Source organism: Parambassis ranga, chromosome 13, assembly GCF_900634625.1.
Source record: "Parambassis ranga chromosome 13, fParRan2.1, whole genome shotgun sequence".
Lineage (NCBI taxonomy): Eukaryota > Metazoa > Chordata > Actinopteri > Ambassidae > Parambassis > Parambassis ranga.
In genome coordinates, this window is record NC_041033.1 from 6715708 (window position 1) to 6739998 (window position 24291).

Below are 24291 nucleotides of genomic sequence, written 5' to 3' on the forward strand. Positions count from 1 at the left end.
GCTTTTGCAACAAGCAAAATCCAGCCCTCTGCCTTGTAACGTGTCAGTAGATTGGACTCGTATTGACCGTTTTAAACCTTGTTTTGAACCGTGGCTCTTGACTCCTCACCTCTCTCCATGCACACCACTCTGACTGGAGTTTAATCGCGGAACCCGGTATTTTTATTTTCCTTGAACACCTGCTCCTGCTCGAGAAAAAAACAATCCCGCCGGTTCCCGCGGGATTTCCCGCAAATCTCGCGGGCTCTATCTGTAGCAGTGCCCCCTCCAGCAGGCGGCGCCCTGTAAGCGACCGCGTATGTCGACTATGGTTGTTGGATACATTTACTTGAGTGAATGAAGGCAGTACAACCCTACTGTGTCAGCTGGAGTTATGATTAAGTGGTCGTAAACTTAGAAAGAAATAAAAATGGGCCAGATCATGCTCCACATTTACATCAAATCTAGTACAGGATGTACCTTTCTTGTTCAGCAGCATGTCTATAATCCTGCTTGCATTTGGCTGGTGCTAATTACGGCTGATTCACCAGTAATTACATCTACACAGTCATCGTGTTTATCTAATGATGCCAGTGTGTGTGTGTGTGTGTGTGTGTGTGACAGAGAGAGAGAGGCTTAGGGAAACATGGACAGAGGGAGTGACTGTAATACATCTCTGTTATTTCATGCATTGATTACACCCTTAAGACAGGATTAGCAGAACATCAGGGACAGACCAGAGAAAAAACAGCAACCACAAACAGGGACCAACACCTCTACAGATCTCTGCATGATGGTCCGAAAAAGGACACTGCATAGAGGACAAAGGACAGCGATAGAAACCTGTTGGTCTCAGGTTTAAATCCTCTCTTGGGGGCATACAACACTGTAGTGCTTCCAGTTGGTCTTAAACATTGTTATGAAACTTGATAGGAAGCCTGATCCTCATGCTGATTGGTCAATTATGCAACTGATGGTTTGTCTAATGGACTTAATATATCAGTAATTGGAGACAGAGAAAAATTGAGGCAGTGGCAGAGAGGGATGTTTAGAGGGCAGGGAACATAACACCGCCTGTGTGGAGGTTAGGCCCCATCAACGCTGATGTCTATTAAAATAAACTGACAATAAAGTATGACATCACGCGGCAATAACACATATTAGACTAGACAGTTACAGCTCTGATAAGCAGTTAACCAGAAACATAAAGGAAATATGACACATGTTGTTTAATGAAAAATAAAAAAAAGACGACCGGAGAAGAAATAACACGTTTTTAATGACTCCTATGATCCTGTGTCTCAGCTGCTTCAATATTTCTTGTTAGTAACTCGTTCTACTATAAGCTGCTTCACTGTCACTCAGGTCTCATATTATGACTGTATGACTGTGATTAACTATGGCATCCTTTAATATGAGCACAGAGAAACGGAGAGACTGACTCAGACAGTCGGCCTGAGTTTACAGCCAAACACATGTAACCGCAAGGTCTCAAAAATAAAAGCCTACTGAGTCAGTAATAAAGAAAAAGCTATTGTCTGCCTTCCACAATAACCTGGACATTGACTGCCACATGATTGTGTGCAATGCACCCTGGTATGTGTAGGCATTGCCATAACGGCTGTTTGAAAGAGACAGTTCATTAACTCTAGTAAAAAGACAATAACAGAAAAGAATATGTAAAAATGTAAATGTTTCCAACAGTGGCCTGTCAGAGCCCTGTTTAATGATGTAAACCTTTAGTCTGTTTCCACGTTCACTATATTTGCTGCCTGACACGTGAAACCCATTTTACACTGCAATGGTCTGTCACATCACTTTTAATGCCCTTTAAAGCACCAGTTTAAATTACACCCACTATGTCATCCTGTCCTTCCTCCACTTCCCCTTGTGCTATCTACACTCTATCAGAGCGCTCCCCATACAGAGGTAAGAAGTGGATGTAAGAGTCAGGCAGCTGTCCTGCTCAGGAGAGTGCAGGCATCCCAGATATGCTCAGATATGTGGAGAGGTCAGGAGAGCAATAATTAAGAGGCAACTGCAGTACAAGTCGCCGGCTGTTTCCTGTGGGAACATCAGGCCTCGCCCTCTCCCCCTCTCTCTCTCTTACTGTGATATGAATAGATACAAAGTTGACAGCAGGCAGGAGATTAGGCCGTCCTGCCAGACAACCTGAAACACTCATTATCAATATGAGGAAGAGACAGAGAGAACGACAGATAGTGAGGGGGTGCTGAGGAGGAGGAGGGGAGCAGTGAGTCTCTATTGCTGCCTTTATAAATTAATATATAAATTTGTGTTAAAAATAATGGGCCCTTTATCTAGAGGGCTGGCAAGCAGAGAGACCAGGAAGTAAACAATCTTTTCATTTGTGCAGATAGAGTAGAAAGAAGTAAATGAAATGTGTGTTTGTGTGTCTGCGTGGACTCTGCACCTTGCCCTAACACATTTTGCAACGACACACTGGCGCACACACACACTGTCATTATCACCCTGACAACTTCTTAATGTGACAGACCGATGCCAAAATCAATGAGCCCACAAACAAACACATACACACAAAGACATTAAACTGTTGCGTTTTTCACTTTGTATGCAACGTTAAGGCCTTTGTTGCTTTTTGATATGTTGCACACACAAATCAACAACTCATGGAAAGTAGACAACTTAAAAAAGTGATGAGGACTGCTGATGCCATGCAGCCTCCTACCCATTAATGCCACCTACACAACATCAAAACATTTATGAAGCTCAGTTCTTACAGGTCTGCAGTGACTCAGTTTTTCTCTTTTTCACCTGTATTTTTTGGTTCCCCTTCTCTTCTCTCAGTTATTTCTGTTATTAATCCAAATGTTAGACTAAACCAACACCAGTCCCACCCCTGTGTCTATGCGTCATTTCATTTCTTCCCAGGAAAACCAGCCTTATTATACTGCTGTAATTTTCTGGATGATATTCTGACAGCTGGCTCTAACATTCAGGATGCAGCCAAACGTATTGACGTAAACATGGACTTATAAGATGACAAACAGGCTACATGAGCAGCATCTCAGACTCTGGAATAAGCATCTAAACACCAAATGAGCAAGTAAAAGGTTACACACTGCCGCTTTTGTCTTACCTTTGAAATGTCACTGCTGTTGTCTGTCTTGCTGCACAAATGGTGCCAAGAGACCTCTGATGGACATTTCTGTGTATTTACCTCCCGGCAGCAGTGAGACTCTGATAAAGGCCACAGGCTGAATCATGTTTGTTTCTTTGTCTGGGGTTGTCTCCTTATGCAGTTAATTATACTCTACTGGACGGCCCAGCATGAAGACAGTCAATACACTGTTGGGTGCATTAACATTGGGCCCTTTGATCCAGTAAACACCTGAATATCAACTCACTTTAAACAAAGTGTGGTGTAAAATAAAAATGGAATGAATTCAGTTTGGAAAGATGTCCAATAAATTTCAATCACTTTCTCTTACTCTGCAAAGCACACCTCTTAGCTAAGTGTGAAAATATAATGCTGATGCTGTGAAGTGGTGCATCGTGATGGACAGGTGATACCCCAGCACCAAGACACAGCATTGCGCTACAATATAACAACAGGAAGATCACACATAGCAATAGAAAGCCTTGGGTAGATTACTTTAGCTTTAATCACAAAAGCCAGGAAAAATCTTTTATTGTAATTAAGGGAGAGCTCTATAGGACATGTTGTGTTTACAGTTACATTTACAGGCTTCCTGTCAGTAAACATGATTGATAAGTGGTCTGAATTACAGACGGTGAGGAAGAGAAATTGCTCTCTAGGCTCTCATAACAGACTGAGGGCAGACTAGAGGCTATGGTGATATCACAGACTGCACGCTCCATGGCTAGCCCTTATCATGCTTTCTCCAGCAGACATCTCTATAGACATCTCTGATTTATTGTCACTGAATTTTGAACTTTTTATAAGCTATAGCAATCTTACCGAACCTTTAAAAGACACCACTCTCCTTTGTTTTTTTCCTTTGGTCATGTGCTAACTTTTTGTTTATTTAAGTGAGAGTGTTTTTTTGTCCTCTGGCACAGTGCTGCATTGCAGTGAAAAACACAGTTGCCTGGCATCCCCATTCTCTTTGTCATATCAGTGGAAATGCCATAAATCCTGCCTAATCCTATTCATTTTCTGGGACCCACTTTCTCTTTATCATTCTGCCAATCTCACCCAGCCTCATTGACTTGAGTCAAAGAAAGAAAACAGATTCAAGCATCTGGCAAATGACACTGAATACCTCTATTCTCAACTAGCTCCATCACATCAGACTACTTGATAACCACACCAGGGCAAAAAAAGGTCCTGTAGAAAAGGAAAGAGATATGAAGATAGAGAGGGGGGGGGTGGGGGGGGCACAGAATGAATGGACATCAGGCAGATCACTGAAAGACAGAAGGCCACAGAGCGAGGTATGGAGAGAGAGAGAGAGAATAAATGAATGTGCAGACTAAAAATAGCACTCTCAATCCCCTGTGTGGAGCTGGGTAAATAGGGCTGTCTTGGGTGGGTCTCTGGGCACTTGTTAGAGACAATACCATCTCATCCATTACACCCCAAGACAAGGTTGTCTGTCACACACACACACACACACACACACATATTTGTACAAACAGTCAACAAATGTGTGCATGTGTGTGTGCCCATTCTAGCATGCCCCCTCCACTGCTAATCACAAAAGGAGCAAAACACACTAGAGAAACAAGAGAGGGTTTAAAAGAGGGAGTAATTGAGGGCAGACAGGAAAAACGGAGAGAAGGAGGAATGGAAATACGAGTGAGTCAGTGAATAAAAGAGGTTGTGTTGAACAGTAAGGAGGAGGAGGGTTTGACTGCAAGTGGAGGACAGGGAAGGAAAACTGTGTAAGGTGGTCAAGAGCAGCAACTTGAAAGAATGCACTTCCCTGTAGGAAATGTGTTTAAAAAGGTATTTCTCCAAATGTTTAGAATGAGTGGATATGGATGTTTGAGACTTCTAATGATAATTATTCAGTTATTCCTTTGGTCAAAATGCTCAACAGGTAGTAAGGAGAAGGAGCATTTAAGCATTAAGTTATATACACAGAGAATACATAACAATAGATTTGGTTGTTTACTAATGACTCCCTAAACCCATTTTCACCCATACTCCCATATGTATGTAAGTATGGACAGCATGTCCATGATGTCATCCATAGGTTTGAAGTGTCATTTTGAGTATCTGTCCATAGTCACAATGTTGGTTGTATTACAGTCCACCAAAACTCCATATTCAGACAAAGCCATGATGATGCATAATTCTAAGCCCTAATATAATTAAAACGAGTTATAAAAAAAAACATCACCTTCTATACAGTTTTCATAAAAAGGGAACTTATCAAATGACTAAAAAGTCTGGGGGGTCTATGGTGACTGACTCCTTTTTGAAGTCAGCCCCTAGGGGCTGCAAGGTGAACTGCAAAATATAACACTTTTGCATGGGCTTCATTAAGGTTAAGGTTAGGGTTAGAGTTAAGTTTTTTTTTCGCATTCAAAAATAATTAAAAAAAATTCTAGAGACAAATGTCCTCTGTTCTGTGTATGGGTGTGTGCGTTTGTCGTGTCTTTCCCTGGATCGCTGCCCAGTGGCTCTGCATGCCAGAGGAAGCCAGGCAGGTTAAACCTGATGGTTTTTTTAGTGGTGACCAGCAGCCAGTGTAATTGATTCTGTCAGTTCCAAACATGGCCACTTCAGTACAATCTAATGCAGATTCCTTGGGCCAGATGGGAAGACATGCGAGATGGTATTACTGTGATCACTTGTTGAAAGTAACAGGACTGCTCTAAGAGTGCACCATTTGTGTCTAACCATTCTCTGCTGCCTGTATCAAGGACCCTCAGACAGATATAACAGACCACTAAGTAGTGTTTGATGAGATTTTCTCTTAAGGGACCACAACTGTTGCATGACTGTAAAATCAAATTAATCTTCGCAGTCCGAGGGGAAATATGATGTGTAGACAGGGTTTAAACACTAAAACAACAAATCTGACAGCAACAGTATGATCACAGACAACTGTAAGACCAAAACAAATGATTAAACATAACAGACGGCAAAAACAATAACACAGTTACACAAAGAGAAACTCTTTAACAGATTTATAGGGCTTTAAAGTGATGGCTTCAATTTTACAGCACTAACAGAGGCCAAGAGGGCAGCTATTATGGTGTGTAACATATGCATAGTTAAGAATGTCAAGGGCCATCCAAGGACAACATTTGAATTTTTTCTTTTGTAGCGGACACTCTGTCTCTGCCCTTATCAGCTGTCTTTGTTCACTTTAACAAACCTTGTCTTGGCTGGAGGTGCAAAAATTCCCAGGTTCCCAAGATACAACTGCTGATAAACAGACGGTTCATGTTCCTCAACACTGAAAAACTTCTTTGTGACTCTCCATTGATTTTAAAACTGTTTCTTGTCCAGAGCAGTGACCATATTGTTGTGTTTCACCTGCTCAATTTCCTCAGTCATAGCGGTCAGCAGCAGCAGAGGACAACTTCCAAAATCAATGCTCATGTCCTCAGTTTTTGCTATTAAGCAGGATGAAGGACCTGTCCTGTCATGACACAAAGTCCCCCTCCACAGGCTGTGCGGGATGACTAATGACTGACTCATCAGCACATTTTATTGTATGTCTGATCTCATCATCACTTTGACATTTTCACTTATAAATGATCTACAGCGGTTATAAGGGGCCTTGCGGGCACCTGAAAGGGGCTTTGATTTAAAGACGAGCTTCAATTACTCAATTCTCTTCTTAAAGGAAACAGGGGAAGGTCGAAGGAGATGCTGGAGTGGTCACTGTGTAGTTATTGGATTGTTATAAAACAATCATCACCCTGTGTGGATTAGATGCATGACTGCACCTTCCTATCAGCATGTTGGTAGCTGGGGTGTTGACAGTTTAAATACATGTAGCGATGCATATGCATGCATTACGTATTTCACTGGAGAATGGATAGTAATGTTTGCTTTCTACATGACCGGCTGCTGAGACAAATAATATCATTGTCATGTTTGCACAGCAGTCAGCTGCCTGTTAGTCTGGCACTGCCAACAGACTACAACGAAATGGAAAGTGGTCAAACTTGTTCGAGAGCAGCAGGCACCATAGACCATGACTGCGCCTAAACACACTGGTGACTAGACAGTTTGTAGGTTAAAGCCACGTAAAAAGGCTTGTGGCATAATATGTAACTTTTAGAAGAATCACCAACCGGCCTGATAACAAAATCTGCCTAGAAACGTCACAAATTAACATTGGCTATATGTGTCATCATGAGTACGGAATAGTTTCCCCCTCTGTGTTGCCCTGTGATTGAAATTTTGTTGGAAAGAATGGAGGTGTCCAAAACCTTTAAGTCCTTGCTTTATTAAGCGCTGCATTAGCAAGGTCTATCTGTAGAGGTAGATACTCCCATTTAAGAGAGTAACCTTGGACCTGCAAAGCCCTGAGGTCACAGGACACAGTTCATTTCTGGGCATTATCTCTTATTGGAAATCACTTACTGTAACCTTTTGTTTATTTTATTATATTTTATTTTTTGTCATAGTATTACTTTTCAACACGCTATAATCTACACAGAACACAACATGGGCTCAGTACTTTTGCAATTTATAAAACTTCTTTTGTCTCAGAATGATTTAGACTAGATACATATACAAAAAGGGTTTACACAATTGTAGTAAATTGTTGCCAATTGTCAGTTGTGGTATTGAACATAGAAGAGGCACAACGGAGCTTGTGGACAGGAAGTCACACGCTGTGATTATGGATTAGGTTTAAAAAACAAACATGGCGTCATAAGTGAGTGTGTTGCTGACACACACACTCACACTGATTGCACCAAAACCACCACACACTGACAGAAAACGCAGCCATTTACACTTTTTTAACACAACTCGTCCACACATATCTACACAGATAATGGGACAAACAACATGTACACACACACACACTACACACACATACACACAATCAAAACAGGTCTGCAGCTGGAGATAAATGAGCTAAGGAGAACATTAATGCATGGAGAGTAATATAAACATTCAGATACAAGCAGCAGACCTCATGCTGTTCAACTTAATGGAGGGCAAATACACAGGATGGCTCTCACAGCAGAGATAAAGTCTGAGAGGGATGCACAGAAGACAGGCAAGGAGTGTGTTTGCACATGCTCATGCATGTTCCCTATGTAAAAAAAATTTAAAATCTTTCCTGCAAATTCAGGCAGCATAAAACCCAATAAAACACTCTGTTCTGACTGCAGCTACCTGTCATTATGTGGTTAGAAATGCTAGACTCTAATAATAACCAGTGTAATTCACTCTTTCTCTTATTCATAGTTAGATTGTGTGCTCTAAGGACACAATTTACAATGGACAGCCTAGCCCTGAAAAGAAACATAGTGTTAAAGATTTAAAAGGATGCAATTATTCAAATAATAACCACCACTTGAAATATGATCCCTTAATGTTTGGGACAACTGTGTCTCAACAGTGACTAAAAGAAATGTTGAGTGACACCTGCTGTTTTCACAGGATATGAGACAAAAAAATCAAAAATCCCTACAACAGGTTGTGAAAGCCATGTAAAAAAGATATGTACGCATGTGTATATGTTTGTGTTTGTGTGATAGCTTCACAGAAAATCACAGCCTCCAGGCATGGTTGGGTTTTTTCCATGTGAGGGCACCTGGAGCAAAAATGTTGGAGCCCCATTGACCTTGTCGCCTGCCAATCAAATGTGTTTGTGTGTGTTTGTCTACCCTTGCCTTTAAGTACTTTTTGCCCAGAGCCACTAAAACCATTCAAGAATAGAAAACCACCTGGCCTCAGGTTAGCTTTAAGCCAATGAATTCATGGTCATTTAATTAAAGACATGTATTTGGAAATATGCTAATTCAGTAATAACTACTAACAAAAATTTTGTTCAGGATCATTTTTTAACCGATTATATCCCACCCAATAAACCTGCTGCTTTTAGGTGCCCCTGGAAGTCTGGGGCAGCTACTTGGTTTGCATGGCTGCTAATTCAGCTTCTTCCCAGGGGTCGAAACTAAATTACTTACACACACACACACACACATACATACAGGTCACATAAACTTATCAGCATTTGCAAAGTGAGTTACAGTCTATTTTGATACAGCCTATTTTGGTCCAGGCCATTAGAACAAAGTAGCAAAGTGCATCCAGTGCACTCACACACAAACACCAAACCTAGATGTCACTGCATATCCAACACCATGGCAATACTGTATGTATGAGCGAACGCAGAAACTCTCACGTTCCTGATTAACTTCACATGCATGGCTGCCATTGCTGGCTTGGCCAAACAGGTCTGCTGGGAGGGGGCGTGGGGAGGGTAAAGGGGGAAGTGTTGGCAGTCTCGACCCTGCCAACTCTCACACGCTGCTTGTTACCAGGTGGGATATTCTCAGGGGTCTTGTTGACTGCACATACAGCTAAGGTAGTATTAGCAGTAAGATGATCTGGCTACAACACAGCATGCAGGGAAATTCCCCATTTGCAGGTGCATTCATAGAGGAAGCTTCTAAAGCAATATATACCATTTCTTCAAGAGTACAAACTTGGTATTCACATTCTTTCCATTTGTAGAGCATTCTGTAGTACATAATTATTTGAAAACACTGCTTTTACATGCAGCTGTTCTTTATTGCCACATAGTGAGCAGTAAGACATACTGTAAATTGCCACTCCGACTTACTTCCAATGTGTTGTCGCACACTGTATAATACAACAGCTAGCAGCTAGCAATACAGGCATCAACAAGTGTCCAGTGGTGGTTGTGTGTGTACAGCAGGGACACTGCTAACACTGATCAACCTCTTTTTCCACACACTTTGCCTTTATCTGCACCACAGTTTCATTCCTTTCATTCTCTCAGTCCCTCTTGTTGGCTCTTGAAAAGCACTCAGCACACACCAATATTCACCTACACACCTCAGTCCTTTTCTCTCTCTTTCCCATTTGTCATTTCCACTGACCCAGATACAAACACAGACACACACAAGTGCAGTCAACAAGACATACACTAACTCCAAAAAAAACACTCACAGACAAGCACGCTCTAATAAAAAAACGACCTGTAATAAAACTGCAGATGCAAACTCACTGAACCGTAAAGAGCTCAAAGTGCTCCCGTGCCTCTAGAATAACAAAGACAAGCTAATAAAGTTTTCCTCCCAATCTTGGCTCGACCCTGCACTGCAGACATCCTGCCTGTCCCCCCTCATCAAACAGCTTTAAACTTCACCCACCCTTCACTCTCCTCCTTCTCCCTCTCCTTCTCCTTGGCTTTGCGGGACTTGTGCAGGAGTCCAATCAGGATCACGGCAGCCCGGATGCCAGCTTTCTTGTTGTGGAACCGTCCCCCGGTCTGAGACATGCTGGATGTTTCTCCCTGCGCCAGGAGGGGTTCAGGTGACAGCCGGCCCAAGGTCAGGCCAGCTCCAGGATTCCTGGAGTGCAGGACCTGCTTGGCCGTTGCTTTACGGGGTTCCACTGTGATGTATGGTTGTGTATGCCAAAAGGTCTGGAGACAGCTGTTGGAGACAGCTGTTGGAGACCTGCGTAAGCGCTGGCCTCTGGAAGTTTCTTTTAGCCAAGACCAGGACTTTAGTTAAAGACTCCAAAGACCCCTTTGTTTTGTCTGATCTGTTGAAGTGTCAGTTGTTTTGTTGTAATCCCAAAAGGTCCAGAGTGGCTTCTGTGCTCAAGGTGAACTCCTATCTGCGCTCTCTGCTCCTGCAGTGAATCTGGACATCATAGTTCCAAAGCACATCATGGTCCCTGACGACAGGAAGAAGAGTTGCAACCTGGTGAACGTGATCACAGCGGAACAGCATCTCTCTGCCTGCCTACCTCTACCTTCCCACCTCTCCCTCCTTACCATGCTCTGCTTCTTCTTCCTCTGTGTCTGCTGCTGCTGCTGCTGCTGCTTGGCTCCCTCCTTCCTGCCATCTAAACCCCGCCTTTTCCTCTGCTCTGATAGGCTGGGTGAAGCAAGGTACCGCCTCCTCCCACTCCTCCTCTACTGTAAGTCTCCCTCCATCCCTGCCTGCCCTTGTTTCTACCTTGTTAACAATTTTATATTAATCTCACTGACCTTGTTTTATCTATGCTTGATTTTCTGATTCTGGGCAAAAGCAAGCACGCCCACACCTCCTTTCACACACACACGCTCTCTCTCTCTCTCTCTCTCTCTCTCTCTCTCTCTCTCTCTCTTTCTGTCCACACACACACACACACACTATCTCTCCGTGTGAAATCTCAATTCAAACAGGCTTATCAGCCTATTGCCTGCTGCGCTGTTGCCAAGGACATTAGAATTGAAATGTAACCTCAGAAAATGAAAAGAGATTAAATGAAACCACAGGAGAAAAAAAATATAATCAAACAGATTTTACATGCTTTTTTTTGTGCACAGGCACGCGTGATGTAAATTCCATGCTGCACATCTGTTTCACTGCTAATATTCTGTATGTTTTTGCATTTTACCTCGTTTTTATTCATCCCACTTTTAACCTGCCTGTGTGATTCCTGCTCTGCTGCAAAGCTGGTGCTTCTCTTTGGCTCCAGCCAGAGACCGTCTCCTTTCGGTTGTCTCACTTCAGTAAACAAAGCCAAAGCAGTCATCTTCCCAGAACATATTGATCTAAAGTGGTGTTCTGTTTCTGCCTTTGGCCACCCATTCTTCTTGAGTGACTGACTGGATGGCTTTCTTCCTTGATCCAGTTCTTCCAACCCTGTTCATAACTCAAGCCTTTGTTCTGTCATTTGCTTATTGTGGTCTGGCTGGTTTTTCATTAAAGGAATGGTTGGTAGGGCACCCTGGGAAATATGTGTATTTGCGACACTTACTGTAAATGAGGAGATTGATAGAAATGTTATGTAATACCTGTTAAACATGAATCCGCAAAGGGAGAAGTTGCTGAGTGACTTTCACATAGAAGCTAAGAACAGGGGCCTCATTTTCATCATACTTTTTATGAGCCAGTTACATATTAAACAACAAGCTGTAGTTAGTTAATACATTTTCATATGTCCATACGGATGGAGAACATTTTATGAGAATTTTATGAGGACAGCTGATGTACAGTGGTGCCTACCTGTGGTATAAATGATAGATTCTGAATCAGACCAACATTGTTATCAGACATTTACCTGTGACGCAGGCAGAGCAGTAGTGACCTCCTGTACATTTTGCATATGCATTGTAGTCACACCGGAGGCATGCAACAGCAACCAGCGACATTACAAAAGTAAAAAAAAACATTTCCCAGAAAGTTAGCTTATTAGTTCATAAATCCAACATGAACATTGTGAAATATTTAATTTGTCATGTTTGAGGCAACATTTTCCACATTAGTGTCTGTGTGTGTGTGTGTGTGAGAGAGATGTAGCTCCAATTTGTTAACTTTCATCAGCTTCATTAAACAGTCAGGCTTTTCATTAGTTCTCTAATGTGCTCATGTTTGAAGTGATTTTTATATATTTTCCTGCTCTGTGAAACATGTTCTAACAATAAACCTTAATTTTCAAAAGGTAAAAATAGCCGTGCGCAGTATCAGATGTTCCTGCGGCAGCATAGATAAAACTTTGCAGACAGACAAGGACACAGACATAAAACTGTATGCAACATGAAAGCCTGATGCAGCAGAATAACCCAGTGATTCATGTTGCACATCTGGTGCAGCTTGTCAAGGTGAGAGTGGGGATGATAATAAAAAGGTGAATGTTAGTGTGAGTGGGAACAGAAAGTCTCTGACTCTTTGTGCAGAGGATAATTAGAGAAATGTGTCATCCTAGAAAATATAAACGACATAGATGAGATGCTTCTGTGATTGTCTACCAGCAGCCAGAGAATAGATTCAGCTGAGGAAACAGCAGCACAACAATTAATGCCAGGCCCTCTTCCCTCCTCATAGTACGTGGCATTTCCTGTGTGTGATCAGCACCATAGCAACCAGACAGCTGCCAAAGGATCTGCCCCCCTGAAGGCTGAATCCCTTGACACCCATCTAAGAAAAGACGGGGTACGTCTTTGGTTAATACCCTTCCTTAAAAACCTCTTCCAAAAACTGTACTTTGGGATTTTTTTTTATTGACACAGCCTGCGATCTGTCTCAAAGCCACCTGAGAATTTTCCCAACTCCTGTGTGGAGTCAAATAAGCTCACAACTCAACTGGACTATAGCAATCTGTCCCAGGAGAGAGGATGTCTCAGGACACATACAGGACACATACATGTACGCATACATGTAAATACACAGACTGTTCCACTAGGGTCCTAATGTGCGTCATCAAGGGGGGGAAATCAGACACCTGTATCTATTCACTGTCAAACACACAAGCACTTACTCACACTCATTCAGCCCCACTTTCTGCCTTTCTGTCATGCACACACACACAAACACACACAGGTGTGACATTGTTTCTGAGTGATAAACAGAGAGCTTTAATCAACATCATGCATGAAGACAGATTAAACTGGGTCTCTATGACGATCTACAGCTACTTGATTCAGACATGGTAGCTTTATTTATGATTTGTTATATTCCTTTTGTTGGCCTAGAAGAAATTCACAGCCCAACATGTAAAATTGTCAGTTAACCCTTATGTGTAAATGTCTGCATGCACAGTTACACACACATGCTTGTGTGTCTGGTATAGGTGCCAAGCAGCCTTCTTGTCACTTCACAGCTCCTCATGTGTCTCACAAACAAACAGATGCCAGTCTACCAACATCACCTCCTCATGCAGCTCATTCTATAACAGGACATACACATACACACACACAGATTACATACTTAACTCTAAAACGTCCTTTATAGTAAACAAGAACACAGCCATCCAGTAGGTAAAGGCTTCATACACCCAGACGGCCACACATAAACAAAATGCTTGACCCAACTACAAGCCTGCTGGAGAAAATGACCTTCACAACTGCTGCTGAGTAACTACTCAAGCTCCCAAATCACACTTACACACAAACACACACACACAAACACACACACACACTTCCTCCCTCTTCACACTATCCTCTCCAGTTCAATCTCTTTTTCCAATCCTCCATGTTCTACAGCACACTGCCGCGAAAATAGAAAGACCACTCACGCACTTGCATGCCTATGTATGTGTGTGTGTGTAGATAGAGAAGTCTCCACTGTGCAGTGGTACAGGCAGGAATTGGTGTCTGCTGTTAATACAATATGTTTAACAGCACAGTTCAAATGGAAATGCCAAATATGTCTTAAATAAGAGATTAAGTGAAATGTCATGTTGTCATATAAATGAAATGTGGAGCCCTCAGAGTAAACAAAGAAATGCCAGCGCTCACTATCTCTCATCAGGTCATAGCCCGATGTACAGGACCTCTGAAGCATACACGTGTTTGATGTGGTTTAAAATGTGCTGCAGACTTGATAATGTTAGAAGAAAAAAGAAATCACTTTCAAGTGTTGGTATTTCTGACATAATGCGGATTGATGTGGCTCTGTATCTCTGCATTGACTGTCACAGCCTTTCATGAAGCTGGGCTGTGCGTGCCGAGCATGTACACACTGTTGTAAAGGCTTTTAAGCTGCTTTGATCGCTTTGAAATGTGTCTTTGTAGTGCTGAACAACAACATAATTTACTCTTCAGTGTTTTCTGCATGTGGCAGACTTGCTAACACTGTTTCTGTTTTTTTTATGTGCTGCTGCTGTCACTTCACTCAGACTGAAACACCAAGACGATTCTGGGTTTGGATCAAACAGGGATGGGCAACAAAGCCAGTGTGGAAGTAGCAAACAACACAGTTCCTTGAATGGCCACTCGAGGCTATAGCCAAAAGATCCAATCAATCCTCACTGTGGACAGTTCTGCGTATGACTGCTCTGAGTAGGTTATAACTTAGCTCCACCTCCATGTGCGGTGGGTTGTTTGGGTTTTAGCCAGGTCTTCTGGTCCAAAGAGCTGCAGGCCACGTGTTAAGGGGTTTTGAGGGTTCTGCATTTATTGTTTGGTCTGCTTTGGATAAATTTTTTTTGTCTTTTGTGCCCTCATTTTATTTAGCCTCTTACACTCAGCACCCTTTTTGGATCCTCCAAACTACATTTTAACAGGAATTCAAAAATTCAAAAAATATGCTTTATTTTTTGAGCCATAGAACTCATCTTTGTTGGTTTTGTCACTTCTCTCCTCTCTCCTTTGCAACAGCAGCACCCCTCTCCGTGTAGCTCTTGTCTCTTTCTGTCACCATGCTATCTCTCCCTCTCACTTTGTCTCTTGTCGGTGTTATTTTCCATTAACCTCAGTTTTTTTCCTCCTCACAACTCCCCCCCCCCCCCCCCCCCATCTCTCCCAGTCTCCCATTTCTCTTATCGACAGGTCTACAAAGTAAACTATAACGGAGAGCAAAATTGGCTTTACAACTGTTCTGCTATATAAAAAAAAAGGTTTCATACTTAGGAGCATGAGTTGAGCTTTCACACTACAGGTCCTCAGGTGCTACAGGTCCTCTTGGAGCAGGCTGTGTGAAAGGTGAAATGAAAAATCTCTCCTCTAATCTGCACAGCCATTAGGTTTTGGAGGCAGTAATAAAAATGTGATAATCACATTATGAGAACAGATAACGTTCTCTTCTCTTTAGACACCCAGTTATGTGTGACTGATTACCTGCATTAATTCGGAGCCACTTATTCACGCTTATCAGTCTATTTTTTTTTAATCTATGCTAATCCTTTCCACTCTTCACTTTTTAGATCTCCACTCATTTCCTTAAAAGCACAAAACACAATCAAGTGCATATATACACACAAGATGTGTCGAGTGATTTATGAAGGTGCTTACACTATAAAACACAATTCCATAAACCAATCAACTGCTTTATATAATACCTCTAAAGTTCCTCTTTCTGTTCCACTAACATATAATTTCATTTTCACACACGGGTGTGTGTCATCAGGTCAGTGTAATAGTTCCCCACTGAACTAAAATTAGCAGCGACAGCACTGAGCGTCATATCATTAAATACTGTACACTAGAGAGGAAACATTTAAAAACAAGAGGTGGCGTGACATTAAATGATTACCCTGATTATGTCCTCTATTTATTTACTTGTCAACAAACACTATAAAATGACAAATAATGAACTGATCTCACTAAAAAAAATGTCTCATCACAGCCTCATTCTTCAGGGACACGTTACAAACACTCGAATGAACAACACTGGCGCACTTCTCAGTTGTTATGTTGCAAGGACATCTGCTGGGTTCGCTAACCAGCTAGGCCTGTACCACTGCATCATACCTCAAAATTAGATAATGAGTGAATGATCCCCTCTGCCCTCACTGTGGCCTGCCATTTATACAGTCTAGAATTATAACCGCTTGTTACTAATGTTGACCTGCAGTTTTAAATGCCTGTGTGGATCATTTTCCTGTCAGCATACAAGCCATCCTCTGCAAAACTTAATAAAATTTGGGAGTCTCTAGGTGGCGCTCTTATTTGTCTGGCAGCTGCAGCCTCTCATGCAAACTACCAATTTCCTCTGCAGGCAGCATAAAATGAATCATCAACTGTGTGCGATAAAAGATTTACTCAGAGCTGCCTGACAGCTGTTTTCAAATGTAAAAGCTTCATGACTTTCTGTTGGACCACATCAGCGACAGAGCAGCCAAACAAACCGCAGAAGGTGGTGGTGGATTATTACTTTAGGATAAGTTTACTACAACGTGCTGTCAGTCCATCTCAGACAAGGTTAACAGACGTGAGTTATTACGCTACGCACTGTACTGCTCTTATACAAGCTATCTGCACATAAAATTTCATGGTCGCATCCACACACATAGACACAATCCTGCACCCACATTCAGCACTGTATATCATGGTAAATGACATGGGAAGCTCAATGTGAACACAACTACAAGTGGCAGCACAGGAAGACAAATGTGTTTTAAACTGGGACATCCAATCAGCTCCAACACCTCACCACAAGAACGCCTCTCTATATAAAGCATGGAATCTCTCTATGTTGGCTCTTCCTGCTAAGCAGGTGCTGGGAACTCATGTATGTTTGTTTGTATGAGCTGCTGTCATGACAAACAACTTTAAAGCGCTAAAGACCTTTGAGAGAGTTCAGGTTGCCCAGATGAATATGCAGAATCTATATAGATATATGTCAAAGTGTGTATGTGTGTTCAGGAACTAATTCACAAACACCCTAAATGAAGCAGTTTTTGATTTGAGGGTATGAAATGTCATACTTTATTTGATCTTTGCTGTGTTTATGTGAAATCAATCAGTCAAAGCAACACATTAAAGGTAGGGCAGGCATTTTGAAAACTCAGTGAGTGTCAGCCAGATTTCAAAAGTAAACACAGGCCCCTTTCTCTCGGAGCTCACCCCGAAGCCACACCTCCAACCACATGGACACGCATTACCTGAAGACGAGCTGCGGTCTGTGACTTCGGCTATCATGCACGTACCTCTCTGGTGCGCGCAGAGCAGGAAGAGAGTGACAACCAGCCAATACTCCGCGCAGGGTCGTCCCGGAGGATTGGCTGATGTTTTTAGCGTTTTATAGCTTCCACAGATTATTCATATTCTTTGTTTTTTATGTGAAACTGCCGAACTAATTGGTTGCTATCGGATTGTAAAGTTACACTAATTTAACAAAAAGTGCATCAGAATGAAATCTCCTACCCTACCTTTAAGGTGTTTACAATTATTTAGCAATGGTTAGCGTTAGCTTTGCTCCTCCGGCCTCTGTAAACCTAAAGCAGGATTAAGGCGAGGATGGCAGCATGTCCTGACAGGTGTATTTCTCAAGAAGGATGTGTAGCTTCGTCTGTTCTTTTGGTGAATGTCTGTAATCGCTCCAAGTAGACATGCTTTAAATGAGCACTGCACTACTTTGGATAGTTACAGTAAGTGAACAAAATACAGGTGCATTTAGTGTATGTATCTGTCCTGACTTTAATCTTCCTACTATTTCATTCATCACCAGTTGTATTACTTTAACAAGCTCTGAGTGATTGACAGTTTAAATTACTTCTCATTGGTACTAATGGGATACGGTCACATAGCAAATGACACTTGATGCCTTGGACTACTGGATTAAAATCAAACACAGACACAATTTGCTTTTAAAAAAAATGCCAAAGCAGGAAAAATATTAAAATTTTTTTATCAAGGATAGTATTTCGCTTATTGTTGTTTTAAGAGCCATCATGCCTGACTTTGCTTTTTCCCCCCCTCTTCAGGACGTATAGCTGACTCAGGCAGCAAATGGCTGTTTTTTCCTTCTAAGGGTTTTCTAGGGATTTATTTTACATTGAGTGCTGTGAGAGTCTTCTGTGTACTTGATGTGAAAATGGACCATACAAATAAAGAGTGGGGAAAAATGTACATCTGCAAAGAGGGTCCACATTATGGTCAAATGAACTAAACCTATATAACCACATTTGCTGTGTAAAATAAGACAAACCTGTGGCAAACAGGTTCCTCTTTGTTCTCTCCTTTGTTCTCTCTGTCTTGTTCAAGTGTTCTTGGTACTGAAGAAATATTTCTCTTGAAACCTGAACAATGAAAGCTTTGTACAAGACCTTGAGTTCACAGCTGCACACATGCACCAGATGTGTGATTAATACATGCCTTATACTGTTAAAATAAAACTGTACGACATGAGCGCTGTAAGAAACTGACTAAAACACATGTGACAGCACGATGACTGTATTACACCACCACAACATCAATATGTCACACAACCTCCCATCACTGCAACCATCATAATTAATGTGTCACAATCTAAGTGATGATGTTTGAATGTGTGTGAGTCTGAACTGCTGTTATCCTTACACGGCCACATCATCTTAACAAGCGCTGAGTCCATGAGCTAGCATGCAGCATCACTAGCATTTCAATAGAGCTATACACAGTATAAAGACACTGGAGAGCAATGGAAACTATTCAGAATACAACAATATAATAAACAATAATTAAATAGTGGGTACTGAGAATACATTGCGTTACATGCATTATTCCTTATAACATTTAATGGACATCACAAGTTTCCTATCAGTGCCTGAACTAAACTATATGACAGTAATAAAAACACATTAACCATGCTGACCTGCTTTTTTTACAATTTACTGAGACTAGTCTACAGAGACACTAAAACATGACCGGTGAAAACAGTGTCACAGTGCCTCTCCCTGTGTGTGAAGACAAAAGAGCATCTTTAGAGAGACAACTTTTTTAGCTCCTGTACATAGACTTGCACATGTCTTCCTTCCTTGGCATTCTTTGGAGGCCGGTGTCAGGTTTTACTCTGTCAGCTGCATGCTAAACAGAGGTGGAGGGCTAATGTCAAGACACTGTACCACACCACACTGTTAGGGTGATATTATTATGAGAATATGAGACAATAATCTTGTGATTATTTTCTCCATTATTAGATGGACAGTCTGAGAGAACTGCTATCAAGTAGGCATAATACCACATTAGGAAATAGGAAGTAGCATGAAAATAAAATACAAAAAGTGCTTTAAATGTGTACATACATTAAGTTACTTTTTGCTTATGTTTAGTAGTTAACTGCATAAAAGCACCCGCTCATCTGTCTGTGAGTTTCTCTTTTTGGTTCTACAACAGCCGACATTAATTAAGCCAGCTCGCTCCTCTCCTCTGTCCTCTGTGACTCGTATCTTCCTCCATTCTGTTGTATCTTCTCCACACGTCTCTCTGGACATTCTTTAATACTCTGGCACAGTTTCAGGACACACAGGATGAACATGCTATCAGCCTCAAGTGAGTGACAGCACGCTCTTCAATATCTACCATCACAATAAGCTGCCATTTCACGTTTAGTCTTCCTTTGCCTGCCTTATGCTACACGTGTCAGTCAGAACTAAACTCCTTCACACCCTATGCCTCATTGTTAATATCTGACACAACAATGCATGAGAGATGGTGGAGAGTGGTGTGTGTGTTTGTGTGTGTGTGTGTGACTGTACATGTAGCCCACAGAGCCGGGGGCCTTGCTGAGTCGACCAAACAAGACACCATGTGTTTGTCAAGAGGCGACAGATGGAGGAGGATGGAGGGAGAGAGGAGGAGGAGAGGGACAGAACGCATGCCGTGTGACGGTCAACACACACACACACAGGCCAAACCTTAAAGAATGACAGAGAGAAAATGAGATGATTAAATCTCAGCAGTTGTTAGCTGTTTCATACTGTACAAATGTGTGTCTCATGTGTCTGAGCCTGGAACAAACTGAGTCAGTTTTGTCCGAGGAGAACAGTCATGCTTGCTTTAAACAGCAACTGCAGAGAGATCACCATGGTGGCAATGAGTTCAACCACACGCCTTCAAGCATGGCAGTACAGAACAACTAGAACCACTACTGTTTTTTTTTAAACACATGCCACTGCAGTCTTTTCTGTCTCCAACACTGTGACATTCTGACTCATCACAGCAGAAAAAGAAGTGAGTTATCAATAAGTTGATTTGCTGGAAAAGTTGAAAAAACAAAAGTTTAAAAAAAGTTTGCCTCTCGGTGGCAAACTCTAATAAAGTATTACACATCAGCCACCTGGTGTTAGAAGCAATAACTGTAAAAGCTTTCATCAACTGTTTGCAAGATTGATCACAGCTGTCCTATTTCAGCAGGAAATAGACGGCAACAGAGGTAATTTATATGAAATTGTCACGTTATTACTTTAATTTCAGCTTGAATGCCTCAAGTGTTGTGACTCATTAATATTGCACAACCTGCACTGGAGGACTCACATTCATTTTATAGAAGTAACTTTGCTGAAATTTCTTTTTCAAGCCTGCATTCATAAGTGCAAGAAACACGTCAGTGAGAGAGCCCCTTCAGCTGTCGCCTGATGGCTTGCCGCAGGGGTCAAAGGTCAGGGCATCAAGTATAACCATCAGATGTCTAGATAACAGATAAAAAAACAGCTCGGGGAAGGTGTGCAGGTCTGACTAATGGCTTTGAAAGACAACATCTAAAGTTTACAACACAACACAATGATTTATCTACATGGAACTAAAGCATGCTCAAATTTGATTGGTCAATACGACTGTCTATTGATCGAAACCAGTATACCTGTCTATACAGGTAACAAACATGCAATAATGACAGTGAATCCATATACATGTTGTAACACATACAGGGAAAACAATAAACTAAAGAGGAAATGGGACCAGCCTGTGACAACGTAGCAGCAAAACCAGTGAGCGGTTCTGTGAGATTCAGAGCAGAACCGAGATGCAGAGACGAACAACAGCATTTTTTGAGAGAGACACACACAACAACAACACACACACATACTTTCATATACTACAGCCTGACACCCCAGACAGCTATTACAAACTGCTCTCTTTACCCTCAGAGCATCCAAAGTGGTGTCTGATGGATGACCCATCAGCAGCACTATTGGTGTCTGGTCTCTAGATAGGCTGTGACACAAGACAACACAGCCGCAGTGTGTGCACAACATGGCTGGAAACTGTCAGCATCAGGTGGGGGAGGGAAGCAGAATTCATTCATACATGACAAATGTATGTCATCTCCACAGGTGATTACACATGTGGCGAAAAAAGGTGACAGCAAGATTCAAAAACAGAGATACATGTGTTATAAAATGTGCTAAAAAATTGTCATGGATTCATCAGTTGTGACAGAATAGTGTTTTTGTGTCTGATTTTGTGTCAGAGAAGCACATTTTTTGGGGTTTAAGAAAAAAAATAAAAAAAATGTTTAAGATTTAGTTTTTTAATACTAAATTCCAGATCTAATGAATATCTTATGTTTCAGAAAAATATCTTAAGATTCAAGTCACATCAAAGAGAATATGAAAGTGCCTTATTATGGTCTGAGACAAACAAAGAGAAAAGAAATCCCAAACTGACCCTGACCCTCAGCCCTCATTATGCAGTCACTCGTCTCTTCTTGGAAAAAATGACTGATCTGACATAAGTGAATCAGTAACAGCTGCGTAGAGAAACACCAGCCTGCATGTCCAGTCTTATAAAAATCTGAGAACGACTTAATGGACGGAGGCAAGGGAGGATGGAGAGGATGTGTTTCCATCCACTCTCCTATCCATCCATTTTCTTTATAACATTTATCTTTGTCAGGGTCATGAGGGCTGGAGTTGATCTCAGCATGCATCAGTGGAGAGGCAGAGTACAGCCTGCTCAGGTCACCAGTCCAAGACAGCCTTTTTCCAGATTATTAGAGACTGTCAAAAACACATATTTATTATGAAATAATCTAGTTTGCAGGTCCTCCAAGCTAAAGATGTTTTTTTCTAAATTTACCTTATCTTTATTGAGTGTCTACTTTCAATAGTCATTTTCAGCCTAGCCATCTCTCTTTTGAGCCTCTGTGCATAGGTATGGATGCTCCAAATGCTAAACTGTATTTTCCAGCTGTGACAGTGAAGCTATACTGTCACAGCAGCCAGGAAAATAAGTGCAGCAGTCAAATTTTGAAATATGCCACCGTGGTTGCAATGAAAATGGCAGAAAGGTTTGCCTTGTAACTTCAATTTGCAGACGTTTCCCTTTCTATTGCCACAACTACTCTGACAGCCAAATGACTATAGATGCATGTTGTTATAGAATTTACTAGTAGCAGCCATGTGCGAAGACCAGAGGACACATCCTGTTGCTGTGGAGACTACGACAAGACTATTACAGCACAGGCAGGTCCAAGTACATTTCGTCAGTCTGTCAGTGGGATGATTTTGTCAACACAATAGCATTATAAACGTAAAACCTGCAGTCAAGTCACCTGTGTCTAAATGATAGTCCGATTCAGTGATGGGTGTGGTGTGTGTGCTGCACTGTCTATGCATTAATCCCAACATAGGAGTAGAATAAATCAGATGTAGGGATGCCACAAACTGTAGAACGGTTAGCAAAGGCAGATCCATTCAAGGTCTAAAAATGCTTAAGTGTGACAATTGTGGAAGTGACAGAAATTAGAGGCAACATGCGTTGGAGGAGAGAAGAGAGATGCGAGTGATGCAGGGTGCTGATGAATAGAAGATAAATCCGTTCCTTTTGTGAGCACTGATTGCAGTGTCAAATCACAGACAGTCCTTTGTTAATGACCGAGCACACTGGCCTTGACTAGCTCTCTGCTCACTGCTGTCATTTCGCTGCAACAGAAATGTCATCAGACCATTATTTTCACACACTCCAGGCTTATGATTGTTTATCACTTCCTAGTGATGTGACAGTTAATTGGGTTGCGGTGATATTTTGTCTCTCCCATACACACAAACACACACACACACACACACACACACACACACACACACACATATATATGCAATATTTATCCACAGGTTTTTGTTTTTGTCACTAATCACTGAAATGACTGCAAATGGATTTCTGACAGGTATGAAAATAGAAGAGGATAAATGAAGCTGCGCTCGTCTTCTGTTCCAAACAATTTCATGGAGATGGCATCACACAGAAGCACAGAAGCACTTTTTGTGTGTCACCATATCTCCTCCTTTTAATTACACTCTGTTACTTTCTGACCACCTCGTCTGTTGAGCCGTGTTCAGCCAGTGTTTCTTTAATCCCCTTTTTTTCTCCCTCTGTTTCCTCTGGGACCATAATGTCATGCGTAACATCAGAGAGGTAAATCAATTTCCTGCTTTCTCAGTTTGCTTGGTTGACTGGAATATCGGCTGACAGCTGGCTGCCCCACAAAAACACACACACACATGTGTGTTTAAATGCACATCTTGGGAATTAGAAATAGAGGGAGCATGAAGACAAAGTGAAGGAACACAACAGAGAGGAAAATTGAAGACTGAATTATAGTGCTGCAACAAACAGTAAATAACACTTTCACTACATTCTGCATAACTAAAAAGCACATTGATGAACTATTTTATATAATACATATATGTTCAAAATGAAAACATATGGTGTAAGCAGTAAAAATGGTCATAGTCCAATGAAATAAGAATTTAGTTTTGTCGTAGGCAGCCATGTTTTTTGAGTGAATTCTTTGTGGATTACTCAAAATCAGGAGTTAAACAACTTTGTGCAACACTTTAAAACTGGCCTGTGATCATATTTTTCTGTTCTCGTCTGTTTTCGTTTCATTATTTTTTATTAAGTCATTCACTTCCCGTCCATTATAGCTTCCCCGGCTATTAGCATACATTTATTTGTGGGAAGAGTTTTCAATTTAAAATGAGTCAGGAACTGTATCATG

The 24291-nt window shown here is 41.5% G+C and overlaps 1 protein-coding gene across 4 annotated transcripts in view; it reads right to left on the minus strand.

Moving 5' to 3' along the window:
• rap1gap2a (RAP1 GTPase activating protein 2a) overlaps nucleotides 1-24291 on the minus strand; it is a 58858-nt gene that overhangs the window by 20934 nt on the left and 13633 nt on the right. The window contains exons 1-2 of one of the 4 annotated variants that reach the window (XM_028420036.1): nucleotides 10941-10956; nucleotides 10309-10840 (exon numbers count right to left, since the gene is read on the minus strand). The exons of 1 other annotated variant lie outside the window; for it this stretch is intronic. In XM_028420036.1, coding sequence (XP_028275837.1) covers nucleotides 10309-10436 — 128 coding nt within the window. In that variant the 5' untranslated portion in view covers nucleotides 10437-10840; nucleotides 10941-10956. Of the gene's footprint in view, nucleotides 1-10308; nucleotides 10961-24291 lie in introns of those variants that run through there. 2 more of the 4 variants (XM_028420035.1, XM_028420040.1) reach the window with 2 other exon arrangements.